This window comes from Triturus cristatus, chromosome 8 (assembly GCF_964204655.1).
Source record: "Triturus cristatus chromosome 8, aTriCri1.1, whole genome shotgun sequence".
NCBI classification, from domain to species: domain Eukaryota; kingdom Metazoa; phylum Chordata; class Amphibia; order Caudata; family Salamandridae; genus Triturus; species Triturus cristatus.
In genome coordinates, this window is record NC_140591.1 from 1,670,154,866 (window position 1) to 1,670,166,973 (window position 12,108).

General features: G+C 41.0%; 1 protein-coding gene across 1 annotated transcript in view; it reads right to left on the bottom strand.

Moving 5' to 3' along the window:
* Positions 1–4,434: 4,434 nt before the first annotated feature.
* The window catches only part of LOC146808549 (extracellular calcium-sensing receptor-like), a 176,258-nt gene continuing 168,584 nt past the window's right edge, over positions 4,435–12,108 (bottom strand). Inside the window, exon 8 of the mRNA XM_085623997.1 lies at positions 4,435–5,354. Within this exon, the coding sequence (XP_085480123.1) occupies positions 4,435–5,354 (920 nt within the window). The remainder of the gene's footprint in view (positions 5,355–12,108) is intronic.

A 12,108-nucleotide genomic window follows, 5' to 3' on the forward strand; every position in this document is an offset into this window, starting at 1 on the left:
TAGCCAAACCAGATTTTCTTCACAATTGATAGGGACTTTACCCATAATGGCATTAATAATAATAGGACTAATTCCAGGTAGAGCTAACTGAGCCTGTCCAAGTTGAAGAGCCTGTGCAAGGGCAATAGTGATTGTGCACATAACGTACTGCCTCAGCAACTGATACAAACTGACTAAATGGTTCAAGAGAGCAAGTGCCTCAAGCGGTGTTAATCCCTGTGCATTAGGATAAGGTGAATAGCCTAATGAGACTGGCGGGGTTGCCACTTCATTACTAGGAGAACCCAGTTTTGCAATGTGCAGTTATGTGGGAAGGTGCCTTGGAACCAATTATGATGTTCCTGGTAAAATAATTGTATTTATAAATGTTCAAAAGGCCTATGTGCAGCTGAGACTGCAGACTCAGTGTATGTGTGAAATGTGCATTTAGTGGCATTGACTGCGGGAAATAGAATAACAAACTTCACATCTGTAAGCTTGGTGATCCTCAACCAGGAAGGTAACTTCTCGAAAGCCATTGGCGGGCCCATGTCCAGTTAAGTGAGCAGTTCTAGCTTGTCTGCAATTAATAAAAATGACTACTGATTGCCCCATATTTAATTATTTGAATTTAAAGGAAGGACAACACCATCGGGGAAAATCATTTCAAACATTGAAGCTTGATTAACTTACATACATAAATTGGTGCTTTCTATTAAGCTGAAGGAGGATAAACCCTTATAATCACGGGCAACACCAGTAAACTATTCAGGAGACCCATTAAAAAGGCACCAAACCTAGAATGTTGGTGGTGCCATGTTATTTGGTTCCTATGAGACTAGCAGGTCTTTGTATTTAAAACAACATAACTTCATAATGCAGAGGCTGAGTCCTCCTATATAATCAGTGTGGGACTGATTCACAGAACTATTCTGAGATAAAATCCTAAACTTACTACTTTTGGTATTCACAGAAGGCATTTAGTCGTAGTAAAGTTAGGACTCCTAACTTTACTACTACTAAACTGAGACAAAATCCTAACTTTATGACTTTTGGTGTCTACAAAAGGCATTTAGTAGTAGTAAAGTTAGGAGTCCTAACTTTACTACTACTAAATGCCTTCTTGGAATACCAAAAGTAGTAAGTTTAGGATTTCATCTCTGATTAGTTCTGTGAATCGGCTCCTAAATGTTGGTTTGTTCGGCTGGATCACAGTACAACATCTAAACTCCTAACTATACAGAGTTATAGATGCTGCTGGTAAATTCACACATGACTCTAAATACCCAAGGAATTTGTGGAAACAGATCTAACCCTTTCAATTGTCACTTTTGCATGCTCAAGGTGTCACACAGAAAAGACATGAGAATGCATTTTCAAACATTTATTGAAATGCTCTAATCTTTGTAAATAAAGCATGAACTGCAATCATTAGAAAGATGAGAAACATCATTGTTATAAGCATCATTAGAATGGTGAAAAACACAAACAATTCAACCATGTTAATTGTTCATGATGTAACTATTATTACTCCTATCTAGTACTATTTTTCCTATGCTAAAGTGAGCATGTCAGCAGTAACTATGTGCCAGGCATATTGGAATGACTTAACCCCATACCTTGGTACTGTATGTGATGATGCTGGTCTCATTGCATTAACAAATACACCACAATCTGAGTGTGCAGGCCTGCACACTTCTCTTGCACAGGTATCTTCTTTCTCAGCATGAAGGTTAGGGACTGTGGAACTGCATCTCAGTCATAACTCACAGCAGCTTTCCATGATGACTTCTTGTGGGAAGTGAACTTCTCACCGACCTCAGCATGGATTCTGTTTAAATAATGAAGCGCCAAGCTTATCACACTGTGCCAGTGGTGCAGAACAGCATCTACAATGAGTCTGGACAGAAATAGGCAATACTCCCACAACCAAAAGAACTAAAAAGAAAACATATGGCATCAAATTCTGAGTTGTGCGACCCTGGAACTGAATGTGCAAACTACAGTGTGACAATGACTATCAGAGGTAAATGCATGCAGGTCATATTCTTGCATTAGGAATAATATGTGTAAACTATCATTGGAAAACAATGTTAAGTTAAAACTAAAAATTAAATGGAGACTAAATGTAAGCTACACAACAAGACACCTCCCTGCACAAACACAATTCTTAAAGATATCTAATATATAGAGCTTTGCAAACATAACACATAAATGCAGCACATATGAAAAGAGGAAGCATTGAGGAGAAGTAAAGGTGTTTCTCCTCGTTACGCCTCTGTCAGGTAGTCGCACCACTTTGGTGCAAACCCAGGTTTTCAAGTCTTTGAAAATCTGGGTTTGCATTAAAATATATGGATGAATGGATGGTAATTGACATGCCTCACCCATGTAATGCCTACCTGACACAAAGTAATGCAAGGAAGCACTATACACTGCAGTGTGCTACTTTGTATTTACTGAACTACGCAATGCTATGCAAAGTGGCTATGTGTAGTTTAGTGAATGCCCAAAAATGTTTTTGTTGGACTGCGTTACAAAAGTGATGCAGTCCCGATGCACATTCAATGTCAGTGTCTAATTGTTCTCAAATACTGAGTTGTGACTGTTGGGCCCTATATCTGAGTGTTACATTTTAAGATACACATTGATTTATGCATGTGAATTTTTTTGAGTACATCTAACTAATTCCAGAAGATGTCTATGTATTTTCTAGAATATAGCAAAATAATGAAACAAAGTCCCAAAAATGCAGTTTACTGTAAAAGGCATCTGCAAAGTCGGTGAACTTGAAATTAGACAAGCTCGAGAGCAAGTCAGTGGGAAAGAGGGAAAGATAAAAGTGTATAGGAAGGAGTAAAGATGAGGGATCAGTGGAAAGAAGTGACCCATAAGGTATGGCATCTACCAATTAGGACAAATGTGGCGCATTTAAGCAGTGGTGGCGTAATTTTTCCTTTTAATGACTTAAGCAAAGGTGTGGGTGGAAAGGCTTTTTGCCAAGCTAGCTGCCTATGCCAACCCTTCCAATGATTGTTCAACTAATAATGATCCGCTGACCAAGAATTATCTTCAAAAGGCTCCTAGCTCTAGGAAGAAAATCCAGACAGCAAGGGCTTAATGTTTAACTGCTATACTTGAGATACCATTAGCCAGAGAGTTTTGTGATTAAACTATTCTCCAGGCCCTGCCTGCTAACACCTCACAACATGTTTTAACAACAGCTTTCACTGCTTCCATATGCAGGGTCAAGTGAGCATTGGAAGATGGTTTCACACCGTGCTTCTGCGTTGCATTGTTGTAAATCTCTAAATTCAACAACCATAATATTGTATCCAACCTTGGGCACAGACAAATGATACATGATCTTATTTAGAGTTGGTTAACGGAATACCAATATATGACAAGTATCCTAGCTGCCATATTTCATGTGCCATAGGCTATAATGCACTTGTAATATGGCAGCTGGGACAACTGACTTGTTTGTGCTGGAGTATCCTAGCCATCAAACTAACTAAAGCCCTAAGACATCTAAAGGACTATTACTTTCAGCAGCATCAATCCTCAATAATAATTTCCCTTCCCAGAATTTTTAAGGATAATTCTGCTTCTGGGGTTAATTAGAAATAAGCAATCAAATTGTCACCTAGGTTATCTGTGGCTTTGTCTCTATTGAGATATTATGTACAGTGTGACTTGCATACCATCCCTGAAGTCATGTTAAGGTGCCTCCACATTTTTGCCCAGTTCTGTCCTGTGCTTTCTCCCAGCTGATTTCCTGAGCTGCAGTTGACAATTAAGCCTGACTCAGTCATGGCGGGTTAAGGGGGCAATGTGTACTCTGGGTGCATTAAAGTACTGGATTGGAACCCACGGCTGAGTTCATGGATTGGACAGACCACTCCTCAGGCCAGATCAGAAAGTCTTGAAAAGGGGGGACAGCATTGAAAAGTAGCATCTGTGACATTATCTCCTGGGAAGAGGCGGCTCAACCATTGGCCTGGGTGGATCGTCTTGGTAGTGGGGACAATGTTTTACTCCTGGGGAGAACCTGCAATTTGCTGAGTTCTTTTAAATTCACAATCTTTGCAAAGTGCAAAGTTCACACATTTGGAAATCCACTAGTTGTACAGCATCATAGCATTGCACAATCCCTGTTTAAATATCTTTAATGTTGAAAGAATTGCTGTAGGTCCTGTGTGTATTGAAAACAGTACACAAATCTAAATGTGCTAAGGTATTTTTGTGTGACATGTTGTTAGGCGTACTCATCAATATCCTCCTTTTGTCTAATATTAGATGGTGAAAGGTCCACTGGTCCAGCATTGCTGGATTCCAGTCTATGGATTGGTTACTTTATCTGTAGTCACAATTCCTCATGCAGCAACATTATTAGCACATACAATTTGCTCATTCTGTCCATGCCTTCACCAGCTAACTCCTTCTTTTGTGATCTTAATGTTTTCTGATAGTACCAAACTGTGTTCTACCAATAATATTATGTCGGTTGTTCATTTCAGGCCTGAACAGAATGATATAACACTTAGGAAAGAATATGCAACTGAGCAGTCCAGCACTGGAGCACAGGATGGCAAACACCTCCACGGCCACCATGTATTTCCCCTGAGTACTCAGGTATGCTGGGATGAAGGAGATCCACACACTGACAAAAACCACCATACTGAAGGTGATCAGCTTGGCCTCGTTGAAGGTTGCGGGCAGATTCCTTGAGAGAAAGGCAACTATAAAGCTGACTGTGGCCAGGAGGCCCATGTATCCCAGCATGAAGTAGAAGAAATGTTTACCTTCATTGCATTCAGCAATTATCTTTTCATTATACGACAAGAAGTCAGGCTCCGGAAATGGAGGAGATTTCGCCAACCAAAGAGCGCATATAACGACTTGTATCAGGGAGCAAAAAGAAACTATACAACTTGGAGTTTTTCCTCCCAACAACTTTCTCGCTGGGCTGTTGGGATGTTTGGCTTTAAAGGCAATAACAGTAAGTATAGTCTTTGCAAGGATAATGGAGACACTGATGGAAAAAATAATCCCAAAGATAGTTTGACGCAGCATGCAGGAGAGTTTTGTGGGTCGACCGATGAATATGAAGGAACAGAGGAAACAGAGCTTTAAGAAGAGGAGCAGCAGGTAACTGAGCCAGCGGTTGTTGGCTTTGACGATAGGAGTGGAGCCATATTTAAGAAAGATTCCTAGCACACAAGCAGCTGTGAGAGCCAAGAAGGCAGCAGCGAAGGAGAGTGTAAGTCCAAGGGGCTCATCAAAAGAAAGGAATTCTATCACTTTCGGGATGCACTGGTCATGTGTACTACTTGGCAATTGGTCATCTGGACATTTCATACATTCATCTGTAGCTGAAGAAAAAAAAAGATTACAAGTTATGATTCCTTTAAAAAATGAGGTAAACATTTATCTTTTTTAATTTATTTAGTAATGTTTATTTATTTCAGAAATATTTTCTATCGGAAGCTCTTTGACTTTTTTTCTCTCACAGTTTTGATAGTAAGGATATCATTAGAAAATCCCATGTTGATGTGCCCATCCTTTGGAATAATTGGGTTATTTCTTTTCCAGATTTAGACAATTGGGATCTGAGGGCCCGATTCACAGAACTAACAAAATCCTAAACTTACTACCATTTTGGTATTCACAGAAGGCACTTACTCATTTCGGTATTCACAGAAGTTAGTAGTCCTAACTTTAGGACTTCTAAATGCCTTCTGTGAATACCGAAAGTGTTAACATTTGGATTTTTCTCAGTTTAGTAGTAGTATAGTTAGGACTTCTAACATTAGAACTCCTAAATGCCTTCTGTGAATACCGAAAGTGTTAAAATTAGGATTTTACTCAATTTAGTAGTAGTAAAGTTAGGACTCCTAACTTTAGGACTCCTAAATGCCTTCTGTGAATACCAAAAGCCTTAAAATTAGGATTTTTCTCAGTTTAGTAGTAGTAAAGTTAGGAGTCCTAACTTTAGGACTCCTAAACTGAGAAAAATCCTAATTTTAAGACTTTCGGTATTTACAGAAGGCATTTAGGAGTCCTAAAGTTAGGACTCCTAACTTCTGTGAATACCAAAATGAGTAAGTGCCTTCTGTGAATACCAAAATGGTAGTAAGTTTAGGATTGTGTCTTGAATTAGTTCTGCGAATCGGGCCCTGAAAGTTGTTTCTTTTGAGATCTTCCCAAATGGAATATGCTGGATGTAGGTGTGTTTAGCACTATCTTTGACAGTGACTGGCTTCATCATGGTGGGATCAAGTAACAATGGCCCCCACATGTTTACATTGCTAGAGAAGGGGTGAGGGAGAGGGGTTAGTCAGGTAGAAATGGGTGGGTATAAAGAACAAATGCAGTTTGTTTAGAATACTGAGCTTTAAAAACAAACTTAGATTTGTGCACATCACTATATAAAGACACAGGTAATGCCAAACATTGCTCTTTTAAGACTTAACTTTTTGCTGGTGAGATGATAATATGATTCTTTCCACTTGGCAGTGCCAATAGCTAGTTTTTCAGCAGAAAAGTGTTCTAATCAATGCAAACATTTATTCATAACAACATTTGTATTCATTTTTGATAATAGTTTGTAGTCACATTTATTTCTCACATCCTTTGTTAGCCTTTTCTACTGGGTAGAAAACTTAGGACAATGAATGGCAAGAGGAGAAGAGTCCTGCTTGGAGGGGTAAGATCTGGGACCCCTGGAAGTGTTATTGGCATGTACTTCTAAAATATTCACCCCATGCTTCTTTAAATAATAATATAATAATAATAATATGTCTTTTGTTCCTATGAGGTTTGAACAGTATAATATAACAATAATTAATAATTATTTACCAATAATAATTATATCACAATAATTGCATACAGGATGACAAATACCTATACTACTCCAAGAGTTATATCCTTTATGGGGTACTCGTTATGGAATGATGTTAAGGTGATATGCACATCATTTTGCTGCCATTTGCTGAGAGTATGAGGTGGAATACTGATGCAGCTGTGTTTAATCTCATTTGGAAGTGTTGAAAGTACCCTTCTTAAGAGGCATTTCAGCGACAGTATCATCAGGAGTTTCATAGATGTTGCAATGGGGTGTTTGGGCTGACTTGTTCGAAGTGATTTTCAAATCAGTCTTTTAATACTTAGAGGATCATGAAGATAGCAAAATGTAGCAAGGACATAAATATGTATCATGGGATACGTGCAATTTGGAACATTTTGACTTTAACAGAATATTTAGGATCAAGCATTGGCAAAGTCAACAACCTTGCTAAATTGGAGAAGGGAACAAGAAGTAATGGTATAATCCATCCTTGGACATAGGATGTCCACCTAAAAACAAGAAACACATGCCGCTAAAAAGGATGGTCATATTCATTACAAACCCACAAAGTAGGAGAAAAGAAAAAATCACTACAAGTTATAATGCACTGTGTGAGACCATCTGTTTAGAGGCAAAAGGAACATGCAACTGGGCACAGAGCTCTCACTAGGAGAGTACTGTATTACTCAGAAGGAAGTGAGCACAGAATGGAAATGAGAAGGCCACAAGAGTACAAAATGGGAAAATCTAGGTTATGTGAGAGGTAAGAATGAGCATCATTCAGAGGAGAGGAGAGAACACATGACAGGAGAGCACAGGATGAGATATGACACTGGATTGCATTGGCTGCAGACAGCTCAGTTTTGAAGATCAATTGATGTGCATTTTTGTGTGAGGTTATTTAATGCCTGATACTTTCCAACACTGCTGCTCTGACTCCACCCGCCCAGTGCTCCACGGCTCATAGCCTGTGGCCTGCAAAAACTACTTGTAACGCTACGGTCATGGTGGCTGATTCAATGGAAGTTGTCCCCATCTAGGTGGGCCACTTGCCTCACAGCCCCTGGTATCATGCCACCTTGTGCTGCCCAGTGACTGTCACCTGCACAAAGCGAGCACCATGGTCTAAGGACTAAAGATGCCCATAACAATTATTCCTTCCTTCCTTGTCAGAAATCGCATCAGCATTGTCTTTCGCCAGCCGCTTACTTCCAGCTGCTTGTCCAGGTTGGTTCAAGGTCCCAGAGGCTATCCTAGTCTGCTGTTTGTGGCCCATCAAGAAGGGAAACCTACCTGGAGCCTGTGGTGCAAGGAGGTAGGGAAAGGTGCTGGGGGTGTGCAGCTCCATTCAAGTCCCCCCTCACTGCGAATCTCCCAGTCAGTTGTGTGGGGGGAGCATAGCACTGCTCCTGATAGGTGAACCGGTGGTGAGTGGAAGCAGACCGGCCATGTCAGTGGCGCAGAATGCTCTGCAATGTGCATTAATCTGGCCAGTAAATCTCCAGCGCTGTCATTTTTTGCTTGTTGTTTGCACGTACACAGCTGTCACCAACTACGGAGTACTAAAACTCTGAAAGTTTCGACCCCCCTGGGAGAGTGCAGTAGCGTGGCTGTTAGAGTACCCACATTGGGTGGTGCCCATCCTTATGGAGACGGCCCTGCTAGGTCAGGGTGAAGTCTGTTCGGTATTTGCTTCCGCCCTACCATTCAGCTGGTACCTCAAGCAGTTAGTGCACCAGGACCGCATAACATTTCAAACACCTCAAGCCCTCCAAGCTCACCAAGCAAGTTGGATCATTGTTCATTACTGTTTAACTGGTACATTAAATCAACTGATCGCAGTAGGTTCTTCATAGTTAGCCTACTTTATTTTAGATCATTTTCATAAGATGCCATTTGGCTTTTTAATACCTAACAGTGGGTCAACTGATACTTACTTCAGTCCCCCCAAACTTTTAAAAAATAAAATAAAATCCTTTGGCATAAGAAGACACAATCTTATCTGACTCTCCTAAAATATCACCCTTTCATTCTGTCTCTGTTTTCAAAGAGTGGAACATAGTAGGGGATAAGGATTTGAGTTGGCTTTTGATAAAAACAATAGAAGATGATGTATATTCAGATATGGCTCTGTCTCAGGGTGCCTCCTCATGCCATACCAGTCAAATTAGCCATAGTCCAGCTCTCCTAAGCCGGTCTCATAAATTGCACTGTTCAGTGGAAGAAGTGGAAAAAACATTGCTGGCATCAAGTTTAAGTCCGAGACCCGACCCCATTGTCTTACGGTTCACGCCAGAATCCAAGATGCTGTTCTTGCACCAGAAAACCCGCCACTCAAGAAAATCTGTTGAGATTCTTGGTTTATCGAAGGAGTATTCCCTGCCAGACATCGCTGCTCTCACAGAGAATAATCAGATAAAGGAGGCCAATTTAAGACGTCTGCAGTATTACATTTCCATTATACCCTATGGAACTTATAATACGGTGCACAGGATTTCTGTCATGTTTTTGATGGAGTAACCCTTCTGCCAAACTTGTAAACAGACCTTTAGTCCACAGTGACAAACATTTTTTTCATCAACATAACACTCCTGATGTATCACTCCTCTTTCTCTGTTCACTGAACCTGACCAATCCCATCCAAGCTTTTGACAAGAACATCTTCCTTATTAGTGCGGGATCATCTTCCAAACGTAATACTCTATCCTTATTCATCCTTGTTGTCACTCCCAATGTTATGTTATGCTTGTGTGGAGGTCAAAGAAAGAGGAGGCAGCTTTTATGCATTGTGGGGGGTCAGTCCAGGTATGAGAAGGCAGGACTCCCCCCTCTGTTTTTTTATATGCGTGGTTTCTGTGCTAGTGAGAGTCCGGCAGAGAGGTGGTGTCTGGTATGTTTGTGGAAAAGAAACCATTTATTAAGATAGGCACGGCCAGTGTTGCGGAGTGGTTTGTAGGTGTGGGTAATGAGTTTGAAGTGTGTGTGTACATGTATCAGTAGCCAGTGGAGCTCCCTAGGGTATTGTAGGAGTTATTGAATCAGAAGCAGGGAAGTAAGACACAAAACAAAGTCATCCAAACATGATTAATGTTCTGACTCAAAGCCCACTCTCGGAATTCTGTTGTAATAGGTGTTCAAAAAAGGACAGCTAAAGCACTCTGTAGGTGAGATCTAAAAATACATATGGAAAATAGAGACAGAAAAGCAGAAAGGCATTTCTCAGCATTACTTGGAGGATTGGAAGGGTTACCGGCTACTGGAGTGGGACATTTTGGTTGAGGCAAATTTCTGTCTTTCATTTGTTTTTGTCAATTGAGGCCCTTCCCCCTGGAGTGATGACAGTTAATCAGCTGTTATGTGGTATAAATACAGCCATTAGTAGCACATGCGCACACCTACTTGCATTATTCAGTTACGCGGAGACATTTCCTCAAGGTCTTCGTGGATATTATAGTTATAAATGTAATAAGGTAATGTCACTGTTATCCTAAGGGAGAGATAGACCTTGCAATAGTGAAAAACAAATGTGGGATCTTTTCACTACCAGGATATGTAAAACTTAAAAGCACATGTCCTTCATTTTAAATACCTTGCACCCGGCACTCTAGACTGGCCAGGACCTATCTTAGATATTACTTATGAGTATTAAAAAGAAGCTTTGGGCCTGGCAAAAGGTTTATTTTGGCAGGTTTGACATGGTAGGTGGAAACGGGACACACAGGCTCTGCAACGGCAGGCCTTAGACATGTTAAAAGGGCTACTTAAATGGGTGGCACAATCAGTGTTTCAGGCCCACTAGTAGCATTTAATTTACAGGCCCTGGCAATGTTACCATGTTTTAGGGAAAAGCATAGTTATTTTAGCATTGCCATCAGTGGCAAGGTGTGCAGAGTCTTAAAGCCAGCAAAAATGAAGTCATCAAAAACAGGAGGTCTGGAACAAAAAACCTAGCGCTAAACCATTCTAAGGTGCAACGTCTAACACTTGCTCAAAGGATTCTGCTGAGGGTGAGCTGATCTAGTGTAATTAAGAAAAGTCAGTATCTTTGAGGACTCTTATGAGATGTCTCATTTAAGTCTGGCCATGCGTAGATTCAAGTCTCTGTAGCAGTAATTGAGGAAACAGGCGATGATTGCCCTCAGCCTCTCCCCCGGGGTTGGGCTCTAGGTTAACCCTCCATGGGCCCATTCAATGAGGAAATAGTGGGACATCTGGTCAGCCGGTAGGAATCCACAGAACCAGGGCCCAATACATTTCTCTGGACAGTCTCTCTCCACTCCCTCTGGTAACCCACAAACTGTATGTAATATAATACATAGAACCTGCAGAGAAGGGAGACATCTGAACTGACCTTACCAATTTTGGAACCCTGTGTAAGCCGAGATTCCGGTATGGCAGGTTATTCACCATGTGTCCTGAGGTCAGATCCTCCATGGAGGTAGTGCTAATTTTGCTGGGTCGAAGTTCTATGGGCCGTTTGGCAGTGGTTTGACATACTTGTGCAGTTTTCTCCATTTCGGGTCAGGTTTGTGTGAGAGGCTGGCCTGGTATATGATGTCCACTAATGTAAGTGGGCACCTTGCAGCAGTCCAGACAACCCTTATGGTGATTTAGGAGGTCTCAGACAACCTTAAAAAGCTATCCAAGTGGAAGCTGTGGAGAGCAGCCTTCAGGCTTAGTCTTGAAGGAGTGTAAAGCTGCTTATTTTACCAGAATGCAATCTTATAATATAGACTAAATGAAAAAGAACCACAAAAAGTATTTATAAAAATATGTATTTAATATAGAACACTAGATGGTATTTTACAGTTTCTCTGACACAAAGCACACAATACTTAAGCAAAGAAATTACAGTAAATAGCACCAATACACAGTGGGCCCTGGGTGTGACCAAACCATAATCTAAGAAAGTGGTATAAGAACCACGACTCGAGTCAGGACAATGTCAAGAGGATATAGAATTGCTGGGGACCCATAGAACCACCCTATGTAAGTAGATAGGGACCCCACAGAGAGCGCGTGCAGTGTGTGAACACGACCGCGTGCTCCGCACAAGTCTATGTGCAAGTCGCGGTTTGATTTTTAAAGATTAGGGACCTTTCCCAGAGGACCCTGAAGAAACCTCATGGAAGGCAGAAGGTTGGAGAGCCACCCACCAGTGGATACCATGGTAATCAAGTTACCTATCCCAGGGAAGCCCGGCGCATAGGTGTGAAGTGACGTAGTAAACCGACCCTCGAACCCAATGGAGGACTTCATGAAATTGCCGCTGCTGAAAG